We start from the raw sequence: 17,069 nt of genomic DNA, 5'->3' as shown, positions 1-17,069 counted from the left end.
TGTGTGTTTTAAAAAGTGAATTGTATGATATGTTGATTATATCTCATCATGTGCATGCTCAGTAGCTCTGCTGTGTCCAACCACATGGACTGTAACCCGCCAGGCTCCTCTATCCTTGGGATTTCCCAGGCAAGAACACTGGAGTGTGTTGCCATTTCCTTCTCCAGGGGATCTTCCCAACCAGGGACCGAACCTGCATCTCCTGCATTGGCAGGCGATTCTTTACCACTGAGACACCTGGGAAGCCCATATCTCACTACAGCTATTCACAAAAAGATTGTCTCTTTTTTATAAGTAGCCTACAAAATTACTTCCTGAGTTGGCCAGACAACTTTTGATCATTCATTTAAAAAATACCAGAAAATACAGAGAAGGTGTCAACACTTGAGTCTCATAAATTCTATGACAGATTTAAAAAATGGCTTTATGGTTGCCTTCTGCCATCTTAAGCGATTCAGATAGTAAAAACGAAAAACCAAAAAGCCTTCTATTCTGTGCAAGTCTATTACCTTGGCACGTCCCTAACCACCTACCACTCTAGAGCCATTATGTTTCCTAAATCTGGTAACGCCAGATGCCAAACTGGCTCCTTAAGGATCACCTGGAAGACATGCCATTCTTCCTTAAAAACCAAACAAACAAAAGAGCTCTAATTCTTATTTTCTGGAAATGATTCCGTATACCCAGAGGAGAGATCAATAAATTTGTAGTTTCAAATAAGGTCCTTAACTTCTGGGTTCGGTAACTACGGTTCTAAATCTATCATTTCTTTTACGAACCTTTACTCTTATCTACCTTTCTAATCAGATATATTTATGTCTGCAAATTTAGCAGAAGAAAACTACACATAACGTAACAATCTATGCTTGTCAGCAGAGCACTGCAGGGCTGAGGAATGTAAAGACCAGCCCCTGCCTTAAGGAGTGTAAAACTGAGCTGGGACGAGTAAAATGACGCACATTTAAGACCAGAACGCTAACATGACCGTGTGTACGGATTACAGGGAAGCAAATGCAGTCAGCCGTCTCCGAGGAGGGAGAAAGGACTGGGCTGGTACTGATACATTAGCTTCCCAGAAAGAACCAGGACTTGAGCTGGGTCTTCAAACAAGGGAAAGGTTCAATAGTACTGAACCTCTCATTTCAACAAATACTGAAATGAGAAACACACCACTTGATCATCTTAACAAATAAACTGATCTTATTATCCATCTTCCCTTCCAGGCTTTGTCCAGATGCACGTTAATCTTTACCCATAATTAGAGCACAAAAATCAACCTATATAACCATGTTATGTTCTTCCAAAAACACTCCCCTGGGAAGAGTTCCGAACCCCTGATACTAGGCAGGTGCTCTGGAAATGTCCTCTTGTGTGACACCCTCTGTGGTGGCCTCAAGGCATTTCGTCACATTACTGCTGCGTTGTTACTCTCCCTACCACTGTCTCGACTTCTGCACACAATTCTATAAAAGCAAAGACGAATTCTCAATTATACCCTAGTCCCTAACCTAAGTCTTCACACCTTAGGTAGGTATTCAGAGAGTTACTAAAAGAATGAACCGCATCAATCCTCAAGACAAAATTACAAATTATTTTACTGAAAAAGTTTTACTAAGTATAAATTTATCCCTGAATAAGCTTAACTTATAAGACAGATTAATATTTAAAAGATGTGCCTACGGGACATCAATAATTCAAAGTTTCTGAAGCTAGATCGTGGGGATGGTTGCACAACCTCGTGACCATATACTAAAAACCACTGAACTGTATACTTTAAATTGTGAATTTTAACAGTGAATGTGAATTATATTTCAGTAAGAAAAGGTAATAAAAGCAAAATTAATAAAAATCAACTGACAGATGTTATGTATGGTATGACCTTCCTGGTATTGAGAAGGTATGGTATGGCTTTTCTGGGATTGAAAGGGACTGTTACTAAGCCAGAAGCTCCCCAAGCTCACTAGACTTGTGGTCTCCCCGCCAGAAGCAGAAAGAACCCCCCAACTAGAGCGACCAGCCTGATGCCCACAGGCAAGGTGGTCACCACTGTGAGACAGGCAAGAGTTAACCTCACCAAGTCAGGTTCAACAACACGTGAGACACAGTGATACATTATCTATGCAAGTGAAGTGATGAAGCTAAAATTAATGAAAAGGACCCTTTAATGAGTTTTTAACTTTGATTCTATTTTGCAAATTAGGGCTCTTTATGTAAGAGACACAGGAAAAAAATCTCAATTTACTTTTTGGACTCTAAAATCACTGTAGAAGGGGACTGTAGACATGAAATTAAGAGACACCTGCTCCTTGGAAGAAAAGCAATGACAAACCTAGACAGCATATTAAAAAGCAGAGACATTACTTTGCCTACAAAGGCGCATATGGTCAAAGCTATGGTTTTTCCAGTAGTCATGTACAGATGTGAAAGCTGGACAATAAAAAAGGCTAAGCACCGAAGAACTGAAGCCTTCAAACTGTGGTGTTGCAGAAGACTCTTGAGAGTCCTTTGGACTGCAAGGAGAACCAACCAGTCAAATCCTAAAGGAAATCAACCCTGAATATTCATTGGAAGGACTGATGCTGAAGCTGAAGCTCCAATACTTTGGCCCCCTGATGTGAAGAACTGACTCACTGGAATAGACCATGACGCTGGGAAAAATTGAAGGCGGGAGGAGAAGGGGACGACAGAGGATGAAATGGTTGGATGGCATCACCAATTCAACAGACATGAGTGCGAATAAACTCTGGGAGATGGTGAAGGACAGGGAAGCCTGGTGTGCTCCAGTCCCTGGGGTTGCAAAGAGTTGGACATGAATGAGAGACTGAACGACACCACCACTTTTTTTAAACTGAACTCTTCTCACTTAAACAGGACTTTTATATGGAAACTGTTACTATCTATCAAAATCAAATATATTTACACACGCATCCACGTGCATATTACACTTCCCTGGTGGCTCAGGCGGAAAAGCGTCTGTCTACAATGCGGGAGACCTGGGTTCGAGCCCTGGGTTGGGAAGATCCCCTGGAGAAGGAAATGGCAATCCACCCCAGTACTGCTGCCTGGAAAATCCCATGGACAGAGGAGCCTGGTATGCTACAGTCTATGGGGTCGCAAAGAGTCGGACACGACTGAGCGACTCCACTTCACTTCCACGTGCATATGTACACGCCCTGCATTTCTCCCTTGGTTTTCCTACTTTACTCTTCTTCCAAAACGTCTCAGGTCTAAAGACAACAGGCATTTGAGTACAAGAGGACTCCTTACCTTAACTTAGGATTATCGATGTATTTCTTAAACTGCTTGACGTTATTCAGAGTTTGTTCAGCCAACTCCCGGGAAGGCTCGACGATAAGAGCTTTTGGAGCATTGGGGAGAAACTTTGTTTGTGCCACCTGCGCGTTACCTAAACAGAATGAAGAAGATTGGGGTACATCTCAGGATATTTCTGTTTTTAAGACGACAAGCACAAATATTCCACCATCAAAATCTCAGAAACAACTGTCAGGCAATATAGATGGCAGTCGAACAAAACAAAGATTCCTAAAATGAACTACAGCTTCTTTAAAACTAGCTGAAGTAATTTTAATTGATAAGCAATTTTAATTGAGCATACGCTTTGTGACAAATAGGCTTCCCTGGTGGCTCAGACAGTAAAGCATCTGCCTGCAATGTGGGAGACCTGGGTTCGATCCCTGGGTAGGGAAGATCCTCTGAAGAAATGGCAACCCACTCCAGTACCCTTGCCTGGAAAATCCCATGGACGGAGGAGCCTGGTATGCTACAGTCCATGGGGTCGCAAAGAGTCAGACGCAACTGAGCGACTTCACTTTCCTTTCCTTTGTGATAAATGAGCTTTGAGATGTACTGAGCTTAAATAACTGAGGCAGACTAGGCGGCACAATGTTTAGAGTGTGCGCTCAGGAGTCAGACGGCTTGTATTTGAATTTAGTTCCACCTCTTACTTATCCTATGACCTCAGTCAAGTCCCTATTCCTCAAGTTCTTTGTCTGTAAAAATACCTTACAGGGTTGTTGCGAAGACTAAATAACGCCGGTGACACCTAGCACAGCGCCATGGCATTTAATAAGCACACACCCTGTAAACCCGAGACACCATCGTCATCATTACGATCAGTTTCCCCCAAATGCCTGGCCTGAAACCAGTACTTGGGAGTTTATGAATTGGGTTCTGACCCTGGATTTTACTGATGTGTTCAATAAACAAGAGAGACTAAACCAGCCAAGGAGAACCTGGACCTCACTGCGAGAAGCCTCGGTCACTGGAGTTCTCACCACACCCCCTCCTTGAAACCCTCAGCCCCTGGGGTGCAGTACCTACCTGTGTGCTGCGACTTGACAACGAAACCCTCCGGCGCCTTGGAAAGGGCAACGAAACCGTCTTTCGGTGGGAACTTGAATTCTTCTTCCCCAAAGTTAAATTTGAGTTCCGCGTTCTAGCATTGAATAAAGGAGAAAATGGTGACTCTGAACTGAAGAGCAAACTAACCACGATGAAATGATGAAGATCAGATTCGCTTGTAGTCACAGCAACATATCTCTAATTACCTTCAAAACACAGGCAGGAAACAGGGCTTGGTTCTTCATATGTGGTGGTATTTCAAATGCCAGACCAAGATCTTTGCCTTAAAAAAACAGAGAGAGAGAGAGAGAGAGAGAGAGATACAGAAAATGAATCGAAACAACCAGAAAAGGACCGCCACATGCTCACACCGTCAAATCTACCAGCCTATTTGTACTGATGTTGCCCCTCCTGGTTCTGGCATTAACTGTGCTGCCTAATACCACCTTCTCAGAGAAGCCTCCTCTGACCAACCCCAGGCCATCACCTTCCATTCCCTCACCCAGACTTACACATCCTTTCAGTGCCCACTGCTCCCTCCTAACATATCACAGATTTGTCTGCCTCCCCCACCAGTAGGTAAAGCCCACAGAACTGTACATAAATGTGTCGCCTCCCTTTTCTGCTGCATCTCCAGAACCTACCAGTCTGCCTGACACATGGCAAATGTTCAGTCAGCATTTGTCTAAAAGAAAGGTAAGGAGGAAGGGAAAGAGGACTGAAGACAGTGAGGGGATTTTAAAAATCACGAATACTGAATATCATATATATTCTCCAACAAAACAACCCATAGAAAGCTTACCGTTTTTGGAGAATTTGACGTGGCCTTTATCTATATCTAGGTAACATCCAATGGTATCATGCATAGTGAATTCCTAGAAAACCAGAAAGTCAAGTACTATTAACAAAAAGCAAAATTGAAAATAAGGTTAAAAGTTCAAATATAGTTGCATCCAAAGTAAGTGCTACTATTGCATAATAATTACTTAAAATTCTAATGCAGATGTTAAAAGTGCCTACTCTAGCACATCACATATAATAAAAGCATCGGACACGCTTCTTAGAATCCACATGATATTAAGGCTCATCCACGTTACTACAGACACAGGTTACCAGAACAAGTGTATTTAGATATAATTCAGAAGAAGAAATGAACACCCCAAGCATTAAAGTCAAAGCTCAAATCAAAATGGGGTGAATACAAAGAAACTATGGAGGGGCTAATGAATGGTACAAATGACAAGTAGTTTTTTTTTCATTTTGTATCATATCTTCACTGCAGTCCAAAACTGAACTTTCTGTGGAAAATGTTCAGAAAATTCACTTGAACTTGACAATCGTTTCTATACGCTCAGTCATGTCACAAGTGATCAAGTATGCAAGAAAACGTACTAAGCTACAATTGAGTCATCAAAGACAACTTACCTCTCCATAATTATCAAACTGCTTGTTGTGGGATTTCTTCCCTGTTCCACCAAAGCCAAATCCAAACTTGTCAGTACCTAGATTTTAAAAGTATTTTATAAATGTGGGAAGAAAGAGTATAAAGTGAAAAGCACCATACAAGCAGCTTAAAAGCTGAAGATAATCTGAAGCTACTGTGTGGTATGTATTAATGCAGACTAACTTTACTGACTTTACTCTTACCCTCAACGTCATTCCTCATGATTTTATGATGTTACAATATCTATTTTTTGGGACTTCAAATCTTTCTTGGAATGAGGTAGGGATAGGTAAATAATATTATTTCTATGTCTCTAAATATAAACTCTGTATGGTTAAGTTTATTATTCCACTCCCCACTAAAATAAAACGTTAAAAATTCACCAATGGAAATCAATAAACTCAGTTTATTTAGAAATACTTACCAAGGTCTAGGCATGCTTGCATGGTAGACCACCCAACTCTGCACAACCCTTGGTCATGACAGGATACCTCATAGTAGTGCTTCCCTACAGGGGCAAAATACTTTTGAGATTTATATAAATCGTACACATATGATTCATTTACCATGCAGCCACTTTACCATTTAGACATGAATCTGAGCAAACTCTGGGAGAGAGTGAAGGGCAGGGGAGACTGGAGTACTGCAGTCCATCCGGTCACAGAGACTCAGACGCTACTGAGCAGCTGAACAACAACCCTTTTCCACTGTTTCTGAATTATATTTTATATGTTCCAGATGAAGACTTGTAGATCTTTTTGCAACATTAAAAATCTTTTCCGATCCTCACTTTAAAGCTACTTTAAAGAAAGTTCATGTACTAATACATCTCCCCAAAAGTTTGTAGGAGCACAAATGTTGTTTAATACCTTTCGTTAAGCCTTTGGTGGCTCTGCATCCATGCCATTCCTTTACTTCTCTGCTCTGACAACAAAGACCATCTGACCCAATTGCTGGATTTGAGAAAAACACAGAAAACCATGTCAGTAGAGATGATGTAAATCACGCACTCTGAAAGAAGTATCGTTCAGTCTCACTAATAAGATAAATTTTCGCTTGTTGCAATGTTCTAGGGACTAAGAGCTGCTGATTCCTGAAGGACAGCAGCATGTTCTGTATGAGTAACTACCCCCATTCAGCCCCTGGAGGACCATGCCAAAAGTCGGGGACTAGTTTCTTTACTGTGACCTGTTGACCTGGACAGCATTTTACCACAACAAAAAGGAATCAACACAGTACCTAAACCAACTTGCACTAAAGCCAGCTGCACCACCAACACTTTTAATTTAGACAACTATTCTCTAGAGTCCCTTAAAGAAATGGATACTAAGGACGATACTTGTTGCTGATTTTATGCTGAATATAGTCCTACACTAAAAGGAAAAGAGAAGCTGTCCCTGGCTTGTTCCCTAATCTGTGGATCCAGCAATCACAAAGAGAAAACAAGAAAAGTCTGAATAAATAACCCTGTGGCTGTTATTTGCTAATACAGGACGCTCAGACATGATGTTCTATATGCTATATCACAGTCAGTCATAGCACTAATTGGTGCTTTTCAGCTTTAAGTAAAGCATTTGGCCTTTATCTGTACTAGAAATGGCAACTTTTGTCCTAGTTTGGGCTTGCAAATTATACCTGGCACCTGACTATAGAAGAAATTTTTTGAAAAAGCACCTCATCACAAATTTTCCTTCACTTATCAGAAACTACCCTATCTATTCAAAGTATAAATTCTCATGAGTACATCATATACACCTCTGCATTTTTCAAAAGTTCTCTGACAATGGTAAATCTTAAAAATTTTTGTATTTAAAATTCTTTATGCCTACATACATAGTTATACTAGATACCACATGGTGAACAGCAGCATTGGGGTTGCTTATTTTTGTTATGATTCCCCAGGCCCCCTCTACCTTTCTCTGTATCCTGATTTTCTTCCTCATTGACACCTGGGGAAAATTCCTCCAAGTCAACTCTACAGTTCTTTCTTGTTCTTCCTAATGGCTACACAGCAGTCCATGGATACACCCTAACCTTTGTTTACTATTCTGGCAGAAGTATTTACTTGGCTGGTAGTTTTTATCATTACAAATAATGTTGCATCCAACAGCTCTGAATGTATATCCCTGCATACAGGAAATTTTTTCCCAATGAGCTTGATCTTCCAGGAATATACATTCTTTAAATACCAATAGATGATGCAGAACTGCTTCTTAGAGAGGCAGCCAATTTGTACATTTGTATCACTCTTCTGGATTCTTGCTAATCAGATGGTATAAAACAGTCACTGTAACTTTTAACTTCCCACTTCCCTACTACCTGTAAAGTTGACCTTTGCATGTTTATTGCCATTTGGATCTGCTCTTCTGTGAACTGCCTATTCACATACATTGCCCATTTTCCTTATTGGCTGTTTACCTCTTTCTTACTAAAATAAGTAACCCTTTATCAGCCATCAACACAAGAACCCCTTATCAGTTTATAAGGATTCTTTATCTTTCCTCAGCAGTGCATTAAAAACAAGTTTCTGAATTCTAAATATGCTGCTAAAATCTCTCCACTTACCGAAAGCAGATCCTCTGTCATAGGGGTTCATTTGCCATTTGTTCAGCACTAAGCACATTAAAAGAAGGAAAGTTAACCCTAAATAAACATAATTTAAAGCATTCTACAGAAAATAAAGCGAATATTTTATATTTTATAACATACCTTAGCTCCTCTAGGTTCAATATAGTTTTACACACTATTTGGAATGTACAATTAAAAGTGTTGCTGCTTTGATTAAAGGCAAAACTGAAACATGCCAAAATAATAGTCACTGACCCACCAAGGGCTCAAACCTTTTCTGCTCTCTTGTTTCAGTGCCTTTTTATAGGATGGCACTGATCTGTGTCCTAACTATGAGAGCATGAATAAAATGAAGTTCTGGCGTCTTCAGTCATAGTGAAAACAACCTACCAATGTATCAGAGTCTACCTATCACTTTATCATAACTAAAAGAAAAGCCAGTCCTTTATCTTAAATAATTCAAAAGTCACAAAGTATTTTCCTCCTTACGTCTATGGAATCAGCATTTTCCTTTTCTAAAGTATCTTAAGAGTCTGGATAACCAAAGAATCACAATAACTAAAGAGAACTTGAAGTGTTTTCAAGCCCAATTTCGGTCCAAAATAGATTATCTTTTCTGGACTATTTCTGGTCAAATGGTATCTACCATCTGCTTAAACATTCTGAATGTTCTCTGAGGGTCTCCATTCACTGTGGGCTCAAGTGAGCTACTAGGAATTAAGTTAAACAGTACGTTCGAGAACAATATTCTCTCTCCAGATCCCTTCAATGATTTAACAATTACACCATCTCTCTTTTTTGTTTTTCTGTGTTTCAGTACCTAGCTTCTTTATCTGTATGTAACAGGACATGGTTTTTAGAACCACAACCATTCAGGTTATCTTCTGTGGAGTGTTCCCTTTCATCATCATCTCTCATAAATGATGGCTGATAGCCATTACAAGCTCTGAGACTATTTCTGAATAGACTAATAGTCTAGTGTTCACATCCATTATCTCACAAGTCATTTACAAGTAAGTTCATTCTACAAACTCTGTGACACTGTTACTTTCAAACTCCTGAGAAGAAAACAGTCGATATGCCAGCTCCTGCCACTTAAGCTTGCAATTGTGTCACAACTGAGTTTTGTTTCATGAAACAAAAGTGACTTAATAAAATCACAGATTACTCAAGATAGAATGGAATTCAGAAACCATTTAATAAAAGCAACAAAAGTTGAAGATGAGGAAATTAATGTAAGATTGTTGATGGCCCCAACAGAACCAATCTTCATGGAGACAGGACTGAAAATAAGACGCTGAGTTTAAAATGTACACGTTATATTCTAACTTCTTGGGCTCCTTCCCTCTATCTTAAAGGACAATGCATGCCTCTTTCCCTGTAGGAGGCAGTATTTTCTACCACTGGGGGTTTTCCCTCTACCAATTATTTGTAAAATCCTTCCTCAATGCCAATTTATGTTCGATGAAAGTAAAAGTCGCTCAGTCGTGTCTCTTTGAGATCCCATGGACAATCCAGTCCATGGAATTCTCCCAGGGTAGCCTTTCCCTTCTCCAGGGGATCTTCCCAAACCAGGGATCGAACCCAGGTCTCCTGCACTGCAGGCAAATTCTTTACCAGCTGAGCCACAAGGAAGCCCTTTATCTTCAATATTATGCATAAAAGCTATCAAGTTAAGAAAAACATTAAAATAACTATAATTTCCAAAATGCCAGTATTTTCTCAAAGGAATTAATACTAATGTTAGTATTTTAGAAGGGATCGTCTTTCAATGTTTACGCTCTGACTTTTAGCACTGATGGTTTCCACAACACCAAGTGACAATACCATCCCCCGTATATCAACAATAAAAGTGCACACTCAAACCTCATGTCTTTAAATATCCAGCATGAGAATTACTAATTTATACAACAGGAAATTAATAATATGCAAAAAATCACCTGAAGCACCAGTTTTAATTGTCGCTTTTCCTTTTTTGCCTTCTTGTTGGTCTTTCAGAGTTTCATACACTATCTGAATAACCGGAATACTGAAAGCCTAGCAAAGAAACAAGAGTGCTCTATATTAGTAATGAGATATCAGCAACAGTTTAATAATCAATATAAATTGTGAGAATTATGCATGCACCGTAAATAATTAAATAATACACATATTCCTGATTGCTGCTCTAATTTGCCCAAAGCCAAAATATCAGTAAGATAACAAGAGTTGACTGAATGAAAGAAATAGGAGCCAGCCAACAGCCCAAAATAACAAGCAATAGGCACCTACAGAATGAACTAAACTGAAAAGGATAAATATTACTCTCGAGTCTAGACCAATAGGTCAACCTCTAATTGTAACCTCTTTATTTCTGGAGCCACTACATTAAAATTCAGAAGTGAGTATAAATATTAAAGATACTATAACTTTTCCCAAGACCAGTTTAAAACTATATTCTTAAAGCCATATTCTTGTAAATCTTTTTCAGAATTAGCTGGCATGGCAACAAAAATATCACTCGCAGTGGCAAGCAACGAATTTTTTACATTTTGGAAGGAAATTATTTGATTAAATACTTCAAAGCAAAAACCACTGTTTAAAGACCCTGATGCTGGGAAAGATGGAAGGTAGGAGAAGGACGACAGAGGATGAAATGGTTGGATGGCACCACCGACTCAATGGACAGGAGTTTGAGCAGACTTCAGGAGATGGTGACGGACAGGGAAGCCTGGTGTGCTACAGTCCACGGGGTCACAAAGAGTCGGACACGACTTAGGTGACTGAACAACAAAAGTTGCTTTAAAAATCAACTCTTACAAAGTCAACTTAGAAGTTTACTTACCCCAGTTTTTCCACTTCCTGTTTCTGCAGCCTAAATGAAAAAAATAAATAAAGCTTAAATTGCCAGCTAAAGAAATCAAATTAACGTGATAGCATGTAGAAATCTCTAACGATACACAAGCTAGCCAGATTATTCCGATTTCCTCATTCTTTTGACTACTGCCAATCTTGCCATTTCTTTTCCATTCCCTCCGCAATATGTTCGCTTTTCACATTGCTAACAGTCAAATCTAAATCCCGACTATGCTAACACCCTAACGCATCTCACCTCTCAGAGCTATACTACAAGCTGCTACCAAATCAGTCTTCATTAAAAAAAACACACTTCTAATCATGCAAGGCATCTCTAGTTAAACATGTCCAATGATCCCCACTGCCAACAGACACCCAAATTCTTTACCATGATCCTTAAGAAAGGGCTCAGATAATCTGACCCACCATATACTCCCATCTTATCTCGAGTTACACCTCCCCACCCCCGCACCGCAGACACACGTATCTCATGCTACCACTGAGTGAACTACTCTGGCATCATATCCTGCATTCTCCTATTCCCTGTTTTTGCCGATGTGCTCTCTACCTGGAGGGCACTCCTCCTTATTGTCCCTTGTCCAAAATCTACTTCCTCCAAGCCGAGTCCTTTACAATTCCTTAAGCAGAAGAGTAACTGCACCCCCACTTGAATCTTGTCACGCACTGCGTTTCTAAGGCAAATCTCCCTTGTATGACATTTATCTGTGTACCTGTCTTACTGAGTTACTGGGTTTAAGCTTCTGAAGGACAAGGACTGCATCGTATCCACCTGTGTTCCCCACAACTCCTACCTACTTATTTTGAATGGAGCATATGGATCTTCAATGTTGGTGAATAAACAAAATTAATTTGGTGATAATATCATTTTAAAGCCTGTGGGGCCTCTTGAAGTGTGCGGTTACAAACAGCCCCAGAATCGTGTTTCCCTGGCTTCCGACTACCCCACCATGTTTAAACATACCATAAGGACATCACCTCCTCCTAGGATCAGGGGGATCGATTCAGCCTGGATATCAGTTGGGAGACTAGAAGAATCATTTTGAAGAATTTTAGTTAGTGAAAAAAAAATCACCTAAGCTCATTAAGTCATGTTAAACAATAAACCTAGATAAGAATTTTATTTGGTACACACTAACAACCTTTTTTCAGCCAAAAATATACCAACATTTAAAAAGGAAATTCTACAATTTAAAGAATCACAAGAAAAAAACTGAATTTCACTTACCCAACTGGGCCCAACAATCTGATAAAATCACTAACCGTCATTTAAATTGTAAAACTCTGCTGTCACAGGAACATACAAGCTTTTAAAGACAGAGGTACTTACAGCCAATCCATCTCTTCCACGGCTTGTGCAATCTCAGGCATAACACCCATCTCTGGAAATGAAAATTAATTTTAAAGATTACACATAGTACTAAACAAAATTATATTGCTCTTGACCCAGAGGGATGTTGTAGGGAGGGAGGTGGGAGGGGGGTTCATGTTTGGGAACGCATGTACACCCGTGGTGGATCCATGTCAATGTATGGCAAAACCAATACAGTATTGTAAAGTAAAATAAAGTAAAAATTAAAAATTAAAAAAAAAAATTACTGTTCAGTGGTGAAACAGGTTTGAGGCAACATTCAGTTACAAAGTGTCTACTGAGTATAAATTTTGGAGAAAGACCTTGAAAGTCAAATTCAAGCTCTCACTACCAATGTGACCTTAAGCAAGCTACACACCTATTTCCCCACAGAAAATGGAGCTAAAATACTGCCTACATTGTAGGGATATGGGATGATTACAGATCCTCATATGTAATGCACCTGGAACACAGCTGCCACTTAGTCATGATACCCAGCAGCAAACAGAGACAGTTTCCTTTCTACCACTAGTAAGAAATCTGCCGGAATTGGAGAGAGGGTTCCAGACCAGTACCTTGGTGTTTCATCTAGAGATAATGTGGAAATCATGTGTCTTGCCTCTGTGAGGACCATGTGAATACCCTCGGCGATCTGAGACAAATGAACAGGTAAGAAGAGGGAGCCCACATTCACAGGTAGCCATAATCAAAACTATGATGAACTGAAAGGGAGGGGCTGGTGGTGAGAACTTGGGTTAGCTGGAAATGTCAGCTGAAGAACTTCTCTGTTCTTACCTGTTCACATGTTCTAAGTAATTTACGTCAAAGCAAATCTTAAATAAATAGGCCAGGTTATTTCTCACTGGATTTTGAAATTTCATCACTTCTCAAATGAACTGTAGAGTTGTATGGAATAGTCAGTTGTATTTCTTTCCAAATTAGAAGTGATCTTTCAAGTCTGCATTTTAAAACTGTAGCTTTTATTACTGTTATTTATACAACAGTATATATTTCTATTAAAAAACGAACAATACTCAAATACATCCAACCCCAAAGATAAACTATTTGGATATTTTTTATTTCTTATAATTGTTTGTAAAAAGGCATAAAATAAATCTATAATCCACTGCAAAAGTAGCTCCCACACGCCCCCCTCTACCACATCAGGTGAGAAGACTCATATTAGCAGTCAACAGTAGATACAATACTAACATTTTATATGTGTGCTCAGTAGCGCCTGACTCTTTGTGGCCCAATGGACTGCAGCCAGCCAGGCTCCCTTGACATGGAATTTTCCAGGCAAGAATACTGGAGTGGGTTGCCATTTCCTTCTCCAGGGATATTCCTGACCCAGGGATGGAACCTGCACTAGTGGCAGATTCTTTACCACTAATGCCAGCTGGAAAGCCCCAGCATTTTATATAGTGACCTAGTTAATATAAACATTGATGACATAAGAAAGCATAAAAATCTCTTCCAAAAAGGCAGGCTCCCGTACCCCTCAATCTCTTTGACAAAATCCACAGATTGAAAAACTAATCCAGGTCAAAAGTACAGCCAAGCTGACCTTTTTAAAAAGTGACCCCATGAGAGTCTAGGTGTATTCTCTCTCCTAAAATGCAAACTGCTTGAAAAAAGAGTGAAGGTCTTCAATAGGCTGCATCCATATTAAGTTACTTGTGGAACTATTACATTTCGAGCAGCAACTAAAGACGGCTTTCAGCAAATTCCAGGCAATTTCTTGTTTCACACTGGTCATACTCTTTGCAGATTTGCTTTGAAACCATGTTTTCTTTAAACAGAACATTTTTAATACTCAAAAGAAAAACAGCAATATTCATGCTCTTTAATTCCACTATTGTCTTTATTTCACATCACAGACTCTTCCAGCCCTTTACCCTAATATTGCTGAAATCTGTGCATGACTCCCAAAGAAGTGACCCTACAAAATGACAACCTGGAGCTAGCTGCTCCGCACACCTTAGCTCTGAAATCTTGTTTTAGGAGAGCTGGTCAAAGAAAAACAGCTCCCAGTCTGTGCAGATTTCCTCCTGTCTCCTATGAAACCCAACTAAAAACATCAGAAATCCTCCTCACAACTGAAAATATGGAATTCCTAATGTTCTAATAGTAGAAAAATGAAGAAAGTAACAATACTAGGTTATATCTGAAGTCATCTTAATAATTGGTTAACAAACATTAAAGATGGTTGGCCTAATTGCATAATTTATTGCTAGGTAAATGTACAACTTTCAGTATGTAAGGCTGACTGCAACTTGTGGACGTATAAAGGAAGAATGATGAAAAAAAGGGGGAAAAAAACAACTGTCCAGGTACATAAGCCATCTCAAATTCCTTTTCGGAACGAAAGAGGGTATCGCCAGAAAACGATTTTCAAAAGTGTGCGCTGAGCTCATGTTTACTTGGCTGAAAAGGGTTTCCCTATAGCTTAGATATATGTAACGTTACGGTTGATGTTAACAGCGCTTAACAACGAAGAAGGATCAGGTTTGCGCCTAGGACTTTTCTTTTTGGAATGGGCTGGGGAAAACTCTAGATGCAGGATGGTTACTTCCAAGGAAGCCTTCTCTGCGCGCCCCGCTGCCTCCCGGCCCGGCCCGGCCCGGCCCGCCCCTACCCGGGCGCGAGCAGAAGACGGTTCCCTGCACCACCCGCCACGTCAAAGCGCTGGAGGCCCGGGGCTCCGAGCGCAGCTGCAGCATCGCCGCCGCAGCGGGCGGGACAGCCGGGTGCAGGGCGGCTGGAAGGAGAGACAGACGGAAGCAAGCACCGGGGAGGCCCGGCCAGACGGCCAGCATCCAGACAGCAAAAGGCTGTCTCCCTGCAACAGCGAGGCGCACCGATCGGGCCTCCCGCGCTGCCACTGGTTCCCCCGAACCCGCCCCGGGAGCGGGCAAAGAAGAGATCGGCCTAGACAGCTCCCTCCTGAACCGCGCGGCCCCTCTCCGCCCCTCGGCCCAAGTCGAGGCGCCGATCAGGCCGCCCGCTCCGGACCCCCTGCTCCGCGGACGCACCGGAGAAGGCCGCCATCTTCGCCCGGTCCTCCGCCGCTCAGCTCGCGCTCCCTCCCTCCGCCCGGACACGCTGCGCGCTGGCCGCGGGCGCTTCCGCCCTCCGGCCCCCGCCCGGGTCTGCTGCTTTCCAGTCCGGGCAGGCACACAGCCTCGACAGAACGGTTCCGGGCACAGAAAGACCCGCCCCTGGTCCTCACAGCACAGGCCCAGTTCAGCTGCGCCTTGGCTTTTCCTGAGGAGCCAGGACCCGTCTTCATTAGAGGAACTCAGAGTTACCTTTTACGTCAAATATGCTGTGTCATCAGGACCACTTTCTCACGTATAAGGAAGCAGGCCTTTCGTAATGAGGCTCACACAAGGGTCCAGGATGATCCAACAACAAAACTGTGTTATCTCTGCTGCCTCCATCAGACCCCGCAACTTCTCCAAGATAATAAGCAGGGCTTTCTGGTGTGTGAACGACCTGGAGAGAATGTACTGAACTCAATGTCCAAAAAAAACCAAAAACAAAAATACTAGGGAGAGAAGAGCCTGGCACCCAATAGCCATTTATTAAATATTTTTGACTGATCTCAGCCTCCCAGCCTCCCATACTCAGTGTTTGATGTAGTATTGAAATTTTCAAATCTGTTTGATGTCCATGCGGTTTTGATGCTTCTTTTTGCAGAAAGATAGGAAAATTAAATGAATATTTAATCCTCCCATCAGCTCTGCCAGGGAGTATTAACATCTTTAGATGAAGACACTTTCAGTTCAGTTCAGTTCAGTCGCTCAGTCTGTCCAACTCTTTGCGAACCCGTGAATTGCAGCACGCCAGGCCTCCCTGTCCATCACGATCTCCCGGACTTCACTCAGACTCACGTCCATCCAGTCCGTGATGCCATCCAGCAATCTCATCCTCGGTCGCCCCTTCTCCTCCTGCCCCCAATCCCTCCCGGCATCACAGTCTTTTCCAATGAGTCAACTCTTCGCATGAGGTGGCCAAAGTACTGGAACTTCAGCTTAAGCATCATTCATTCCAAATAAATCCCAGGGTTGATCTCCTTCAGAATGGACTGGTTGGATCTCCTTGCAGTCCAAGGGACTCTCAAGAGTCTTCTCTAACACCACAGTTCAAAAGCATCAATTCTTTGACGCTCTGCCTTCTTCACAGTCCAACTCTCACATCCACACATGACCACAGGAAAAACCATAGCCTTGACTGGACGGACCTTAGTCGGCAAAGTAATGTCTCTGCTTTTGAGTCATAAGCTTTCTAGCTTGGTCATAACTTTTCTTCCAAGGAATAAGCGTCTTTTAATTTCATGGCTGCAGTCACCATTTGCAGTGATTTTGGAGCCTAAAAAAATAAAGTCTGACACTGTTTCTACTGTTTCCCCATCTATTTCCCATGAAGTGACGGGACCGGATGCCATGCTCTTCGTTTTCTGAATGTTGATCTTTAACTTTTTCACTC

At 41.3% G+C, this 17,069-nt stretch overlaps 1 protein-coding gene across 1 annotated transcript in view; it reads right to left on the bottom strand.

The window, feature by feature from the left end:
- The window catches only part of DDX1 (DEAD-box helicase 1), a 31,373-nt gene extending 15,508 nt beyond the window's left edge, over positions 1 to 15,865 (bottom strand). Inside the window, exons 1-13 of the mRNA XM_069580218.1 lie at positions 15,614 to 15,865; positions 12,558 to 12,609; positions 12,192 to 12,255; positions 11,199 to 11,228; positions 10,315 to 10,411; positions 8,372 to 8,419; positions 6,676 to 6,759; positions 6,231 to 6,314; positions 5,788 to 5,864; positions 5,165 to 5,237; positions 4,569 to 4,645; positions 4,342 to 4,456; positions 3,268 to 3,406 (exon numbers count right to left, since the gene is read on the bottom strand). Of these exons, the coding sequence (XP_069436319.1) occupies positions 3,268 to 3,406; positions 4,342 to 4,456; positions 4,569 to 4,645; positions 5,165 to 5,237; positions 5,788 to 5,864; positions 6,231 to 6,314; positions 6,676 to 6,759; positions 8,372 to 8,419; positions 10,315 to 10,411; positions 11,199 to 11,228; positions 12,192 to 12,255; positions 12,558 to 12,609; positions 15,614 to 15,629 (956 nt within the window). The 5' untranslated portion in view covers positions 15,630 to 15,865. The remainder of the gene's footprint in view (positions 1 to 3,267; positions 3,407 to 4,341; positions 4,457 to 4,568; positions 4,646 to 5,164; positions 5,238 to 5,787; positions 5,865 to 6,230; positions 6,315 to 6,675; positions 6,760 to 8,371; positions 8,420 to 10,314; positions 10,412 to 11,198; positions 11,229 to 12,191; positions 12,256 to 12,557; positions 12,610 to 15,613) is intronic.
- Positions 15,866 to 17,069: the final 1,204 nt, after the last annotated feature.

This window comes from Ovis canadensis, chromosome 3, assembly GCF_042477335.2.
Source record: "Ovis canadensis isolate MfBH-ARS-UI-01 breed Bighorn chromosome 3, ARS-UI_OviCan_v2, whole genome shotgun sequence".
Classification (NCBI taxonomy): domain Eukaryota; kingdom Metazoa; phylum Chordata; class Mammalia; order Artiodactyla; family Bovidae; genus Ovis; species Ovis canadensis.
Note: the sequence above shows the minus strand (reverse complement) of the source record. Positions and strands in the feature narration are given on the sequence as shown.